At 32.9% G+C, this 17,122-nt stretch overlaps 1 protein-coding gene across 1 annotated transcript in view; it reads right to left on the reverse strand.

Annotated features, from left to right (window-relative positions):
* Positions 1-6,644: 6,644 nt before the first annotated feature.
* The window catches only part of LOC145685303 (uncharacterized), a 44,614-nt gene continuing 34,136 nt past the window's right edge, over positions 6,645-17,122 (reverse strand). The window contains exons 3-4 of the mRNA XM_081757673.1: positions 9,155-9,261; positions 6,645-7,018 (exon numbers count right to left, since the gene is read on the reverse strand). Of these exons, the coding sequence (XP_081613799.1) occupies positions 6,897-7,018; positions 9,155-9,261 (229 nt within the window). The 3' untranslated portion in view covers positions 6,645-6,896. The remainder of the gene's footprint in view (positions 7,019-9,154; positions 9,262-17,122) is intronic.

Below are 17,122 nucleotides of genomic sequence, written 5' to 3' on the forward strand. Positions count from 1 at the left end.
GCAGAGTTGACTGCTTCAACTTCAACTTCTGTGCAACACGGCGAGTCAACATCGAGGGATCCCTTTGAAACAACTTCTGCACTTCGGCACCATCTTCGGCCCTGATTTACGACTGGACGACTAGTTCATCTCCGGTAGCTTCTTTGCTGGGTAGCCCCGAACCTGGAGATCACTGTATATCATGCTTTTTGGAACACCTTTGTCGCAAAAATGAAGCAGGTTTTGAACTTATTTTTGCGTGTTTCATTTTCGTAGTATGCAATTATGCTTTTTGCCACCACTTCTTTCTCCTTTAATGTCATCACGAATACTGAAGTTTCAAATGGATAATTGTGGCCTAGAGGTAGACAGAAACACTGAGCATCTACTCGTGTTTACAGTTTGGTCAAATGGTACGCCTGTTTCATTTGCACATACGGCTTTCCAGTCTAACAATTTCTTATTCACGTTTTATTTGATGTGGGACTGGTATCAATGGGTAAGATTTCTCTGCACTGTTCTGACCCGGTCCGTTCCTTTATATTTCCTTATGTCTTTATTACTTTTACTCCTATTTTATCTTCGGTGAACAGGGAGCTGAAATAATGAATTCTTGAAAATGCAAAATATTTTCAAGAATCATAATTCCAAGCACGTAAAATGATTGTTAAAATTCCTGAGCGTGTTAGTATATTGTCTGGAGCAGTAATTCCCAACCGGTATGTCGCGAAATTTTAGACATTAAAATTCATGAAGCACTTAACAATTAGTTAAAAATCAATTTTGAGACAGACTGTGCCAGTTAATACCTCCAACGGCAGAAAAAGTGCTCACTTCTACCTAGAGTCACTACTTTATAAAAAATTGTAGTTCTACACTATTAAAAGTTATATTATTATTATTATTATTATTATTATTATTATTATTATTATTATTATTATAATTATTAAAAATAAAAACAAATGTGTCGCGACGTTCGTGGGCGTTCAGTAGTGTGTCGTCAATAAAAAAGGTTACGAATTACTGGCCTAGAGTGTAATAGCTTATCTTACTGTAATGTTATAAACAGGAGACGTACCATTATAGGGATTTTATATAAATAGGAAGATTACTTCTACATGGTAAGGTAAATGCGAATCAAATATCAGACAATTTTTACAAAATCTGTGTGTATTTTCTCAACAGTATTGCAATACAAAAGAAACTTGATTACACAGCATGAAAGCATTTCGTAAGGTTCGTAATATAACTTGAGATACAAACGCTAGCTACCAAATAACAACCATAAATGAGAACTAGGACGAGAAAAATGCATTCTCTACTTTATTTCTACTACCACTATCACTGACTAAGGTTAAATCACAAAAACTAAACTAAAACAAAAGCAAATCAACACGATGAACATAAAAAGGAATGGAATTTTATCACTATTCCCATGGTAAAACCAGAGTTTCAACACTGAAGGATTCTCCAGGTTTCTTTAAGCATTACAGGGTAAGAAGAGTACATGCTGCACTATGATATCATTTATGCGAGGTAATTCGAAAATAGAAATTATTTATTGACATTTACAAAAAAAAAAGTATGTCCGTATATAAACTTCTCTTTCACTTAACATGAGACTTGTCCATTATTTAGTAGTACATTAAAGAGTTATAATACAGGAGTCACATTTATTTTTCCCTCCTACGATATATATATATATATATATATATATATATATATATATATATATATATATATATATATATATTATAGATAGATATCAAACCTGTATATAGGAATAGGTATCAGGAACATGAATAGTTTTCATTTTGGACGTGTCGTTTCAGGTATTCAAGTCGGAAATCTGTTCTCATTATAATAGTGTTCCTTATTTTAGTGCCTTTGTATATAATTTATGGGCATGGTGAATAAATGTGACTGTGCTCTGAAACGTGACAAGTTCATCAGATTTTTTTTTCAGGCACTTCAATGTAGAATTTTCTATTTTAAAAAGAAGTTTCCGTATAATAAAAGACTTTTCGTACACAGGTTGGAACTGCCTCCCTTCGATTCTAGAAATCCATCACCATGATTAAACCCACTTGGCCACGGAGGCAACTTACAAGGCAATGAGTTTAAATATTTCTAATAGAATAGCTCCAAGCGCAGGTTCACACTTGGAGTTTTAAATAGCCATTTTGTTTTACAGTAATTTCAACTAAAAATATTAATTGATATTGGAACTGTGCGTGAAGTGTGAATTGTATACTCATTACAGAAATACGTAGTTTGATCTTTACAATTTACATATATCTTTGTGAGTGTTCCTAATACCTGTGAAGTGTGTTCAGTTATTTTCCCTCTATGTTTCGCATAGTTATTTGACTAACTAAAGTTTCATAACAATAAAGGGTTTTTGCTTTATTTTCCTCAAAAATCATAAATAATTATTCATTATTATACTAGTCTATTAAAGAAAGGGCAAAGAAGCAATAATATATGAACAAACCTGAGTTATTAATGAAAATATGGAAGTTACAGTATATGCGAACCTTTTTTTATGACAGTACCACATATGATGATCTTATATACTGATTCACTGTTATCTTGAAAACTTTTCTTTTGTTAAAATCGGTATGATCGAAATCTTGCAGTCAAATATTAAAACAAAATAAAGTGATTACATTCTTTACCATGAGTTTTTGGAATCTACATTTAAAATTATATAAAAATGATTTGTAAATAAAAACGTTAATAGAAACAAATTTATTGCAGTAATAATACGGAGATTGTGTATATTTCTTCTGTGAATATTGATGACTAATACGTTGTCTTCTGGTCAAGCAGTTGACATACAGAGACGATAATGATGTGCAAGTATACATAAATGTCTGTATCCAAAAAGTAGGAATTTTAATTTTAACATTTCTTAGTAAAATATATGTAACTCTGCGAGAACATAATGTCTGTAACAACAGAATAATCTTTGTGACTTACGCAAAAGTACAAGTAAATTTATTGTGGACACTAATTCTGAAACAAGTAATATTATATAAGAGTTTGACAATTTATTTCTCTTTGGCACTTTGTTCTGCAATATTTTCAAACAAAGGAACCTTTGCTATCTATGGACAATTGTGGTAATATATAACTTTATCTGGTGACTTAAAAGTAGAGAGTTTTCCCTACTCAATCGTAAATTTCCAATTTTAACGTTTAACGGGTATTTTATATCTCACAAAGGTGATAATGCAACAGGTTCACTTAGTGTTGCAGTATAGTTTAGGATGAAAATTAATATTATTTGAGATTGACAGGAAGTGAACACTGAGAATATGGGTACATATCATATTAGATATATAAAATAATTATTATTTTTAAATATTTATGCATATCTGCATTATTAATCCTTCGTGGGGCGCAATGTGAGTGGTAACACCATTGGAGACTCTAATCTATCAGATTAACGACATTAACTTTATATTTGCTATGGTCTGAAAATGTAGTAAAACAATTACATTTATTTAAATTGCATATTAGAAACTAAAATTTAAAAATAAAACTTCATTTCGTTCTGAAATTGTCTTTAATCTGACAGAATTTCATACAGAATATACGGTTAGCCAATTCTTACGCTCAAGTATTATGGCATATTCGTAAAGAGAACAATTACTTTCTGAAAATATCGACAAATTAAACGATTGGGCGCAAGTAATCTCACAGATTACAAGCTCACTACTACAGAATGGATTTAACTATGATAAATGTCAGTGGGATTATCGTATAGACAATGAAAAAATAAGAAACTGTAAAGAAGCGAAGACCATTCTAATTTCGTGAGATGATGTTTAAATGTTTATTCTTTATTTCACAGACTATAAGCGTCCGAATCAGAGGTAATAGAGCTCCACTTTCAAATTAAATCTATTTCGATTTTTAAAAACTAAGTGTATAAAATTCCATTAACTTCATAAAAATATGGAATCCGGAATAGGAAAAGAAGGAAATTCAAAGCAACCATCTGGAATATCAAAATAGATCGTAAATGATAGTTATTTAATTTCAAATTCAGGAAATAATTTGATGTTTTGTTTTAAGTGGATCGAATATAATTCTGACTTTGAATGTCACCCACCTTCTGGAACAGGTAACACGTGTAGTAGTTATATACGTAATTTAATTATATAGTCTGTTAATTTTTAAACTTAATACTGCCCTATTTCGTGTACAAATTTCAGGAGATTTTTTTCTGAAATAATGATATCCTGAAATTTAGATTCTTAATCGAAAATTACCTCTGTCTTTCCTGGCACATCATCAAAAAATTCCTTCCTTTTCCTACATTCTATCTAGTGTTTTCCTTAAGTTGCTTTTCGTTCTCTGTTGATAATTCAGGTTAACTTTGTTAAGTAGATTCTACTACAGAAATGGCGTCATCCGATTTTCTTGAAAAAGCCATAACGTCACTACATTAAAATTAAATTGTATGCATACTCTTCAATTACACATATTTTGTACTACTGTCTGAACTACCTTTAAAAGTCTACTCTTTGCACAGAAGGAATTAAAACACATTATTATCAGGTCATTGCATAATTTCTAATGTCTTTGTTATAAATATTTTCGATATATTGTAATAGTATTGAAACAATTCCAAAAAGAACTCTACTGGAATCATTTGTTTACTATTGTAAATGTTATCTTAATTCTTGCTGGTTTGTTTCTGAATCTTGTGTACCACATGACCGAAGTTGATAAACATATATTAAGGCACTGTATTTCATACGAATTTTAGAAGAGTAATAATGCAACTGTTATTACGAAATCTTTATGTAAACACTGGAGTAATATGTTATTACGTTTGAAAGGTTTAGAGATTCTTCACAAAATTCCTTACTAAAAATTGTAATTTGAAAGATGACCTGTAGACATCCTTTCAGTTGATGTAGTGGGTGGTGCGCTTGTGTTTGGTGTCTCGAATTCAATTTCCTATGGAAGAACATTGAAATTTAAAGGCGATAGGCCGATTTGAATTACGCCAAAAGTATAAGTGAACGTTTCAGATTTTCTCGGTTTTGAAACGAAATGCTAAACTTGAATAACAACAATAAAAATTAGTCGCACACAAAAAAGGATTCTGTTTTTAATGATAATCCTCTAAAATATCTCTTATCCGTAGATTCGTTTTTTGGAATTAGAGAGGGAAACTAAGAACTGACCTTGATCTCATAATCATATCCCGGTATTTCAATATATTAGCGTATATTGAAATGCTCGCAAAAGCGAAAATTTGCCCAATTGAGTTATTAAATGACCTCTGTTGACAAGGTTCAATTGTCACCTGTTTCAGGACTGTTTAATGAGAAACGACGAGGTACTTATTTTGTATGAAAATTCGGTTGCAATAGATCAAAATGTAGAAAACTCCAACTATTTCTATGTTCAGTGTGGACCAACAGACATACACTGTTTATGTGTTCAGCAAAGACGCATTCATAGTGGACCACTGCCATCTTTGAAGATCATCATACTGGAAGTGCGTTCTGAACAATTGTCTTAGTACGGTACAGAAATGAAGGAACAAAATACCTGCACTACATAATCGGGACGGAAGCATCACTCAACTCTAAAATGTTCTACCATATTTCGCCGAAAAAAGAAATCTGTATGAATTTTACTATAAAGTTGTAATTCATTTCTCAATCATTGTGCCTTCGAACTATCATTTTTTTTATTTCCTACAATACATTTAAATGCGATAAGTTTGAAAACAGAGATGATGGAGACAATACAGTCTGATTTTTTGCGTCAGAAAGATGGCACATCTTACGCATGGGAAATTATCAAGCAGAGCACATTTTGTGAAAAGAATAGTCAATACACAATGAGTCAAATAAAGATATTTCCAAAATTCTAGAGATTTAAATTTGACTCGAAAATACGTCGTAAATCACAGTACGACCTAATATAGCTTAAATGTTTCAAGATCCTTGTTCACTTCACTAAATGAAAATGGCAAATGAAAGTAGTGAATATAAAGAAAATAATGGAATAAAAAAATGATATCACGAGGAAAACAAAATTACACATAATAATATCGTGTTGAACGTTTGCACAATTTATTTTGTTGTAATTAAAGTGGATAATCTTATTTTATATGAATAAAGAAAAAAATGTTATTCTTAGGAAGTAATTAAAGTTTGCCTTAAAAACTGTGCATGTTACTTTTGCTCTTCAAAGCGCTAATCATACTCATTCCTATCTCTAGTGATAAATGTGTGAAATTTTAGAACATATTTTGATTCAATCCTGAATCTCAGAGCAATATTTTCTATCCAATCATTGGCGCAAGTTTCACGGAGGTGACATGTCATACCCCAAAATTCTATAATGCTTTAAACGTTTAAGCCTTCATCAAAAATTTCGAAATTGAGATTCTACTGACAGATATGCCTTCTATAATAATTGTCTTCTTAATTCACCGCTTCTTGTTAAACCCTCCAAAAACATGCAAAACTATACACACACAATTAATATTTCCTCATCAAAATTACGTTAGTATCAAGCTAACTCAGTTTTTGAAACTTCGTTTGCAGTGGCGTACGCAAGGCGAGGTTTCTGAATGTTACTCCGTTGGGGAAGATATGAAAAATAAACATTTACCATATTAATATGCATGTAAATAGCTAAAATGATATGAATTTGGGAACTTGAACACCGACTTGATGAAATTCTGCGTACACCCTGCTCAAATATATGTAGTAAACATATATACATCAATTTCTTTTTTCTTCACCAAGTTCTTCTTTGGATGCATCACTACATTCACTTATCTTGTAATTCGTACTTGTTGTATGGTATCACGAAAATGCGTTCAGTTGTTTCCAACATTTTAATTACCTAACATAAAAACTGGTTATTGATTCAGGGAGTTAAACTTTCCTATATCCATTACAAAACAGAAAAAATGGTCTCAGCAGGACATAATAAATTATCTCAACCACACTCAAGAAGCTGACTCCAATAAAGAAGGAGAATACGCCTCCCAGGAATACTGAAAACAGAAAAGGTCGCAGTGTTAAATAAAATATTTAGTAAACCGATTGTCACTAAAATAATTAATTATTCTAATTTTGTTTTAGTAGATTATTGACGTACGCGTTTACCCAGTATATTCTTTTGGCATTCTTGGTGTTTGTGATAACAGTCAAGAATCATAAAACCTAATTACACTCTAATATTTTGGTTTAAAAAAAATTACACGTATTTGAAACCATCTGAGTATGAACAGTAAATATTCGTGCTCTGCTGCATTCTTTTACAATTCTGACTAGTTATGAATTTCCATAAAACGATAACTATACAACATTGTGTACAGAAAAGCTTTTGGCTTCACTTGGAGAATCTAATTTTCATCAACTATACGAGTGTTTTCCAAACACATTGTTCCACTTAACTATGTTGGTAAAGTACCATTAGAAATACGCTTGACACAATTTTAGTAATTATTTCTTAAGTAATCACAGAACACAAAGCATATATAAATACTGATGCATAATTCAAGTGAAACATCTTAAATTTTGATCATTTACTAAAATATTATTCTATCTCTATAGGTAATTTACGGCACAAATTGAACCTTCTTCATGTTAAGGTCCTTCGACACTTTCCTTTCCATGATGAAAGATTTATCCAATGTTGCTAAGCTATAGAATAGGTATAGTAGTACTTTCGTCAGTTCTTTATCTTCTACCATATTATTTAACACTTTTCTGTATTCTCAAACATTATTCTAACCATATTCCTCATTGCTTTGTTAATATGATATTTGTTTGTCCTTAAAGCAGGTGATATTTGTCTTTAATTTCTATATCTACATTTCCAACACCTCCCGTTATTTCCCGTTACATTTTAAAAGTAATCACGTTTATAGCTCACCATAAACCTTGAAAATACTGAAAATTTTATATAATATACTTACGACATTTCCTGTATGTATTATAACGTGATAAGATAAATGTAACTTTAAAGTTTAGTCGAAAATTAAGAAACGTTTAATAGGAAAATTCACAGTATATTTTATGTTCTAGTTGTTGCTATTGATGATGATAATGCTTAACATCCCTTTCAACACAGAGGTTATGCATCTAGGTATATAATAAGTGGCTATATAAGCTAACGTGGAATTCGAACCACATAAGGTCGTCGGAAATCAATCCCGGTTCTCCTATGCCGAAGGTTCGTACGTTAACCATAACCACGGGAAATCTCCATTTCATTCTATGATTTAGAACAATAAGTTGTTCTAATTATAATCTTCATTTTTGTAGTAATTTCGTAAATAACTATAAATAATGAATTTTACCTTTTCTAAACTTTCTCTTACATCGTAATCTCTTTTGAAATACAAGTACTGTCAAATATAAACTAGAAAACTAACAAATTTTCATACTTTTATAAGGTATTATTTTTCTGGCTGTTTTTAAAGATGTAAAATTGTATATATCATTATGTTAATATTCACACTTATCACACTTATTACAAAAGCCGGAAATAGAAACAAAATATTCTGAACAGAAAGCGATCAAAACTATACTTTCAGAGGATATGCACGTTGTATGTAGACATATTTTTCTCCTTCAGAAAAGTTATGTAGTAGAAAGGTCACAAGATTAATTTATTATTATTATTATTATTATTATTATTATTATTATTATTATTATTATTATTATTATTATTATTATTATTATTATTATTATTATTATTATTATTATTTGGAAAGTTACAAAATATACGATAAAGTAAAGGTTAATTAAGGGTATTTTATGTTTACCAATTTATAGCTAAAACTTTCACTTTATCGATGTTTCCACGAAGTAGCGAATACACTTATTTCCATTCCAAGTATCACGATCCAGCAAATGTGTAAAATATTGATTCGAGGAAAACAAAGTTACTTGCGAATCAACGTAAAAATTTCTTGAACATTACTTGGAAGCTTCACTCTTTTTCTGAACAAAGTACAAATTGTTTTCAATATAAACAGCGATGAGTATATATAACAACAATATATAAAAATATCAAATCTTCCACATTCTCTGGTTCGCGATGCGTAGAGAAATGGGATATTATTCACCTTGAAAACATCGATTCTTTATATATTACTAATTGTAAAATAATAATATTGTACCTGCAATGTCAAGTAGTCCACGCATAACCTTTAGGCGTCGTCTTTGTTTCAAAGTATTTCCTATTCCGGTGAATTCACAATAATCACCTGGTTGAACATTACCATGGCTGAAATTACGATACATGTTTATGGTAAATATTATGTAGTTTCAACATACAATTTTCTTACATAAAATTTGCACAACTAGAAAATATTATTTTGTGTCAGGGATACATGTTTATTTTTTAGAATTAAGTTATGTGTTTATTTGTCTGATTTCCATAAAAAATTCATATAACTTTATAAAAACTGATAGAAAATATTTATGAACATCACTTCTACACAATCTCTAGAATGAAACTGACATAACAGAAAATGCGTCTGAAGAGAGCATGGTGGTCTTAGTTTGAACTACTTAGCACATTTTCGACAGTAGAGGATAAAGTTGGTGATTGTACAGTCTTCTGCTTGTAGTTCGGGATTCCTAGGATAGTATGACAAGTGCAGTTGTGCGTAGATGCTGTGTGTAAATCACAGTCTGTGTCTAACAAGTTAAAACAACATGAATAAAATGGGATTTGATTTATTTAATACGAACATTACTGTTCAGTGAGATTGCAAACTCAAATTGGTTCTGCCCATATTAGCTCGAATAGATTATGAGACGTGTTAAGGGTCCGTTGGTGAAGTACACAATACGTAGAAGATAATCTTTTCCTCTGAAAACGTGCTTCCAAACATGATGCACTATAACAGAAGAGTCGTTCAGGACGAAGTACCGGACTAGACAAAAATCGTCAGTGCATCGTCACGGTATGTTGCGAGCAAGAAAGACTCTATTCTTTGAGGCAGCTTTGCGTTCCTGTATCAGACTCACACGCTCAGTCCTGACATGCTCATCACTGGAAACGCCACCGAAAACTAAAGAGATAGCAGTGGCGAGTAGAAAGAAGAGCGGTGCTGTTTAGGAATAAAAACCATTATGGTCGTGGAAACAATGAGAATCGTGCGTGACTGTAAAGATATGTAGATAAATGTGATAAGTCATTTTTTATGCTATTACCATACAGAATCGGTATATGGAATTTCCGTAGGAAGGAATACGCTTCATATTCATCTAGTCTTTAGGTTTTATTCATGGTGAGCTTAACTTGGTCGTTGTATATTGACGGTGTCATCAATCCAGGACAGTTTGCGTAGTCTGCTTTTCCAGTAGTAACTCGTTGTAGGCGAGAAGCTTACGATCCTGATTTCTACGCCATTTTGCTTTCGTTTAGTTCTCGGAATTTGAAAGCAAATCAAACCGAACTATTCTAATATTCATTTCCGGCAAGTAAGACATGTGATTCCATTCAACCGGAGCAAACCTATTCTGTTTTACTCTACATACACATTCTGCTTAGTACACCACATCTTCAGAATTAAGTACTATCGTTTATATGCATAATATGCTGGGACGCCATTTGAAAGGAAATAATTCCTTAGGTACCATGGAATACACTACCAGAGAAAGAAAATCAGTGTTTATAGCTCTAGTTTTCTACATGAACAGTTGCTTATGTGTCATATCAGATTGTTACATCTACTATTACTGTAATTATTGCATGCATTTCAATTGTGTTGTAAAAAAACTTTTTTTCTGTGAAGTTTTTTTCAATAAAAAACATTGTTCTTTTTCATGTTTTTTTTTTCAAATTTCTGTTTTTTTTTTCTGGCAACTATTATTTATTGATTTATGTTGCAGATTATTGAAATAATCAACAGAACTTGAGTCGAAACCCTCGTAACTTACAAATCGTTTGTTTCTTTGTACCTATACGAGCAAAATTGTGTGATTATTCCTTTCGGTCCCAGGTCATTTTTGGAGTTTTCCTACATTTCCAGCTAGTGACTTATTGCTCAAAAACTATTCATTCGATTGATATGGTTAAGACCTTGCTTTTTAGAAAATGAATGTGGCTATTTTTTTGGTGTAAGTTATATTGCAGTGTTGCCAACGGGTGGGAAATTATTAAGGGAAATGTAGGGGTGAAAATTTACAAAAAAGTCTCTAACCCAATTTCAAAATTTTTTTTGTATCTAGCACCACTGCTGCTATATGGGTTCAAGTCACCTAAACAAATCTTTGGTGTGTTGACAAGGTACAGTGAAATCCTGAAGTCGCTGGCTTCCATTCAAAGAAGGAAAGAAAAAATTCTGTCATACACATGAAATTTTGACACTTTTTACGCCTCAGAAGCAAAAATCAAATATGCCGGGGCTACAGCTTCTCTAATTATCCTATTGAAACTTTTTATGGTGCGTTCTGTAGGGCAAAGGGGAAGCTTTCAGGTAGTGGTACGTTTGTTTCAATGTAGCTAGTAACAGGGTAATAATAGAGGAGAAAAGGGAAATTTTCTGAATTTTTCACCTAATAGCGGGAATTAATTGTTTTGGCTGGAAACGCTGCCATCAGACAGACGAGAACTATCTGAAAATAAACCGTAGTACTACAAGAATATATCCTACAAGTATCATGGCGATAAATAACAAAGTAAGCATGAAATTTAAAAAAATCTCATTCTACCTCAGAAATTCACCATTTTCTTACCATTTCCAGAACATGATTTATTATAAACCTTAACTATACTCCCCCTAATTATTATGGTGCGCTGTGTAGGCTAAGGACGAGGCTGTTAGACACTGGTACGTTTGTTCGAATGTAGCCAACAAGAAGGAAATAATAGAAATAAAAAAGGGAATTTTTTTCAAAATTTGCCCCTAAAACCTGGAATTAAAATTTTCTATAGCTGGCAACGCTACTATCAGGCACACACAAACTATCTTAAAATAAGTTTTGGTATACCTCTAATATATCCTACAAGTATTATGACGATATCTAATAAAGTAAGCGTGTCAATAAAAAATATCTCATTCTACCTTTAAAAAAATCACACTTATCTTTCCAATTAGAAAACAAGGTCTACTGTAAACCTCAACTGTACTTCCCCTAATTATCCTATTGAAACTTTCTATAGTGCGTTGTGTAGAGCAAAGACGAGACTTCCAGAAACTGGTACGTTTGTTCCGATATAGCCAACAAGAGGGAAATAATAGAGACAAAACATAATTTTTCCAAAATTTCCCCCTAAAATCTGGAATTAAAATTTTATGTAGCTGGCAACACTGCTACCAGACATACGCAAATTATCTTATATAAAACATTCGTACACCACTAATATATCCTACAAGTATTATGGCGATATTTAAGGAAAAAAGCTTCTAATTACCAAAAATATATTACGGTAAACAGAAAAGTAAGCAAAAACTAGAAAAATCAAAGGTGAGAACCTAAATACGAATTTTACGTGCGCCCCCTAATTACCCAATTGTAACGATCTATACTTGCGTTTGTTAAGTAAGGACAAATGTTTGATTAGCGTAAATTGACTTGCACTCGGACGTATAGGTACTGATTTATAAACAAAAATTTCTAATTTTTTGCCCGAATATAGGAGAATTTTAATTCCCTAATTGGCAATACTGCACGCAGGCCCGTCCAATTGATGTCAAAATTTAGGCATCCATCCGAGGCATCTACCTGGCAAGTCTTAAGGAGGTCTTTCTACAACGAAGGAAGCTACAAGGAAAAAAGAAGTAAAGGAAATTCGAAATTAGAAAATTCTCGAATTTTTGACGGAAATTCGGAATTTTGAAATTTGAGAAGGAAATTCGACACCAGAAGAAAAAGAAATTAATATGATAAACTATAGTCCAACCATGTTTTGCAAGAATAATATCCCGATATCTTAATTAGTGTCCACACAGGAGCAGTTTAAACAAGTGACACATCCGTGTGTGCCACTTTGGCCACCTGGGCAACCGAGTATACATTTGATTACATTTTTTTTTTACTACTAACTCGTGTTGTTGTTGTTATAGTCTCGACTAATAATAATATCGTTGTTGTAAACAATAGCTTTATAAGGAAAATGTTCTCTCCTTTTTACATCTTAGTTGGTGAGAAATGCAAGGTGTTTCAAAATGAATATCGGAGTTTTAAGTCTTCGTAGTACTTATTACAATTTACGTACAATTATAAGCAATGCATCAAGTAAAAGAAAACCTCAAACAGTCTTTGCTACAAGTGTTCAATGTGAGATTAATTCATCACACGGCGCACATCTAGTCGATAGGCGAGAAAGGTCCATAAACTTTCCGCCATATGGCACAAAACACATACAATTTAGGGGAGTCTCGTTTCAACTGTACCATCTCCTGAGGATTTGCTGACGGCCAGATGCAACATTATGAGTGTTCACATTAGCTCTTAGGTGAAAGGTCGATTTATCACGGGAATTCTGCAGTTCAACACGAAGCAGCCACACCTATGTCATTGAGAGAGACGTGGATTAGATCTACAAACAAAACTTTTAACGAAACATTTCTAATATGTCTTATTACGTGCATTATCAGCGAACTCCAAATATATGAATCTATGCTAAGTATTAACGTATAGATAGAGCAAATAATGGAAATTACGTATGAGAAAAGACGAATTCTTAGCACAATCGTAATGAAAAATCGTCTTTACCGTAGAACAGGTTTAGTTCAAGTTAGAAAACAAATAGCTCAGTTAGTTAAAGCAACTAGTGTGTATGCCGAAGGTAGTGGGTTCGAACCCCATGGAAGTGCTGTTTTCACTTTTATTGCTACGGTTATTTTATTTATTTTTTTATGTGGGAAAAAATCAAATTGTAACATATGTGTAAAACTAATGACGATAGCAAAAAAAGAGAAAATGTCGTTGTCGCACTTGCATTAGTGTCTCTAATTTTGTTTGCAAACAGTTTCGTAATTATTTCCCCTGTGCTCACTGCTCACAACATGCTCACTGGCGCATAACAAATGTTTTCCAGTAAATCTTAATTCTAATTTGGAGAATTTTATAAAGTTTCACAATGTTTCTCACTTGATAGTCTTCTATCTACTTTTTTGGACACTTTGATAACAGATTTCCCTATTAAATGTTCAATTTTCCCTATATATATTTAATTACATGAAAGTTTTGCAATGTATTTGTATTAAATTGAATTACGTATGAAAAAAGACGAATTCTTAGCACAATCATAATGAAAAGTCATCTTTACCGTAGAACAGGTTTAGTTCAAGTTAGAAAACAAATAGCTCAGTTAGTTAAAGCAACTAGTGTGTATGCCGAAGGTAGTGGGTTCGAACCCCATGGAAGTGCTGTTGTCACTTTTATTGCTACGGTTATTTTATTTATTTTTTATGTGGGAAAAAATCAAATTGTAACATATGTGTAAAACTAATGACGATAGTAAAAAAAGAGAAAATGTCGTTGTCGCACTTGCATTAGTGTCTCTAATTTTGTTTGCAAACAGTTTCGTAATTATTTCCCCTGTGCTCACTGCTCACTACATGCTCACGGGCGCATAACAAATGTTTTCCAGTAAATGTTAATTCTAATTTGGAGAATTTTATAAAGTTTCACAATGTTTCTCACTTGATAGTCTTCTATCTACTTTTTTGGACACTTTGATAACAGATTTCCCTATTAAATGTTTAATTTTCCCTATGTATATTTAATTACATGAAAGTTTTACAATGTATTTGTATTAAATTGAAATTGTTTTGTATCTATCACATGAGGTAAGTAGCCCGAAGGAGGGGAACTGAAGTAACTGATATTCTACGTAAAAGCAGCCTATTGTAGAATGATTATGCTTCTTACCTTCAGCACATAACCTTTACGTTAGAGAGTCAGACAGAGAAAAACCTGTTTTTTCCTCCCCTGTGACCACTCATCTTAAAGCTCTACATGTAATGATTCGTGTCACATAATTTCGGCTCTCCAAAGACATTCATATTATTATTATTATTATTATTATTATTATTATTATTATTATTATTATTATTATTATTATTATTATTATTATTATTCCTGAATATGCCACCCTTACATAATGTAGTAAATTTAGATATCTTGGCTTGAAGTGCTTTCTTTAGTAATACAGTAATTTGAGCAACCATGTAACAAAATTTAGAATGTATGAGGGGGCACGATTTTTTATTTCCCCCCTCGCTTTTCAGCACTGTCTCAACAGAAAGTATATAATTTCTCACAAGAGGGCAGACAAAATGAATAAGAAATATATTTAAAGTATCCTTTCCTCCTTCGTGAATGGAATATCACGTAACATTTTTTTATTCTACTGAAGACGACCATAGGCCGTTATGGTTAGGTAACAAAAGAAATACCTAATATATTTATTGCGCCCCTTGACTGTAATATTACCTCTTCTTGACAAAAAAGAATAGAAGTGTCTAAAGATTACAAAACATTTTATATTTTGTCAGAAACAAGGCAGTGTATGCGCAGCATTGCTATCGCTAACAAGTGTTTCACCGTTGAGTCGCTTATAAAATTAGGCACAATAAACTTTTGCCGATCATTATTCTGGAGAGATTTGTCCAGGATGGTTTGGTGTCGGGCTAATAAGGATGAGTATGTTTATTTACACCACCGTTAAAGAAATAGCAAACTTTCTGAGAGGAACGTACTTAGGAAACATCAGATCCTCCTTCTACTTATTTACATCTGGCGTTCTGAGTGAAAGTTCTATGGCACTATTAGAAAAATATATATTCCCGTTTCCACGCTGATGATGAATTTCTTAAGCAGTTATTGAATTACGTTCGAAGCATATGCGTAAATAGCGCCCCGCAACCCTGTGGCGTAGGGACCGCACAAGCTGCAAGGCCAAAAAATATACAGAAAATACTAAACAGGCCAAATTTTCACCCGGGCAAAGTGACTTTTTGGCACCCTCCCTCTAGTACTAGCCTATATTTTACATTTTATCAGTGTTTTTAATATTTTAAACCCATTTTTCAAAAAGACATTCATTACCTAGGAAAACTTCACAAAGAATATGGCCCGCTATAAACACTACGAACTCCCCCCTCCCGCTTTATCTTGTGGCTAGCACGCCTGCCTTCTGTGGTACCGGGTCCAATTCCCGTTGGATTACTGTTGAACGATAAAAGTGGTTCGGATTCCACTATAATTAGTATCCACATCTCCTTTGGCCATTAAGGCATAACCGTGGAACGCTAAACTCAAGTAAACAAACAAACAATACTTACACCCTGCCACTCTTTATTCTACATGCCATCTCTCCATTTTTCGATACAACCCCCTTATTATGAAGCTCTCCTCTTCCATGGTTATGTAATTGCCATTACTTTAGAAGAATATAAACCAAAGAAGTCAGTAGAAAACACGTTATAAAATTTACTTTTTGAGGCTCGTTTTGGCGCCCCGGGCAGTCGCCCGGCTCTTGGTACGCCCCTGAAAGTACGGACGCGTAACTAAGGACTGCGGAGGGGAGGTTAACCTTCATGTTATGCCACTGGTTTGACGTGTTTGAAATGTTCAGTGACTGATCGGTTAGTGAAATAATTTCGACGGTTACTTACGTTTCAAGTTTAGCTAAGACTGTTACCTAACCAAATACATTTGATATCGCGATGTCACAATTTGATTTTTCCTCACATAAAAAAGATAAAACAATAGTAATAAAGACCCTTACTCGTACTGGGCTCGAACTAACAACCTAATTCGTACAGAGTAGTTGCTCTGACCAACTGAGTTTCGATTTCTTACACGAAAGAAGTATGTTATATTAAGAGGCATGATTTTCATTATCAAAACTGTTCGAAGTAATACGAACATGGCTTAAGAACAGAGACGGAACTGAATTACCACTCGATTGACCTTGAGGGCAAATCACCAAAGGGTAGCTATAACCGTAAGTTCAGCATGCATTTCTGTGGAGTTCTGTTCAGTATTCCTATCTGCCAATCACGCTTGTTCGTAGGAGTAATATTTTACAAACCTAACCTTTCGATACAGCACAATGACAGAGAACCAAAGGGGAGGTATTCTTGCCCTTGTGAACGTTGGATACCACCATGTGCAATAAA

The sequence above is a fragment of the Thermobia domestica genome, chromosome 5, assembly GCF_964235325.1.
Source record: "Thermobia domestica chromosome 5, izTheDome1.hap1.1, whole genome shotgun sequence".
Classification (NCBI taxonomy): Eukaryota; Metazoa; Arthropoda; class Insecta; order Zygentoma; family Lepismatidae; genus Thermobia; species Thermobia domestica.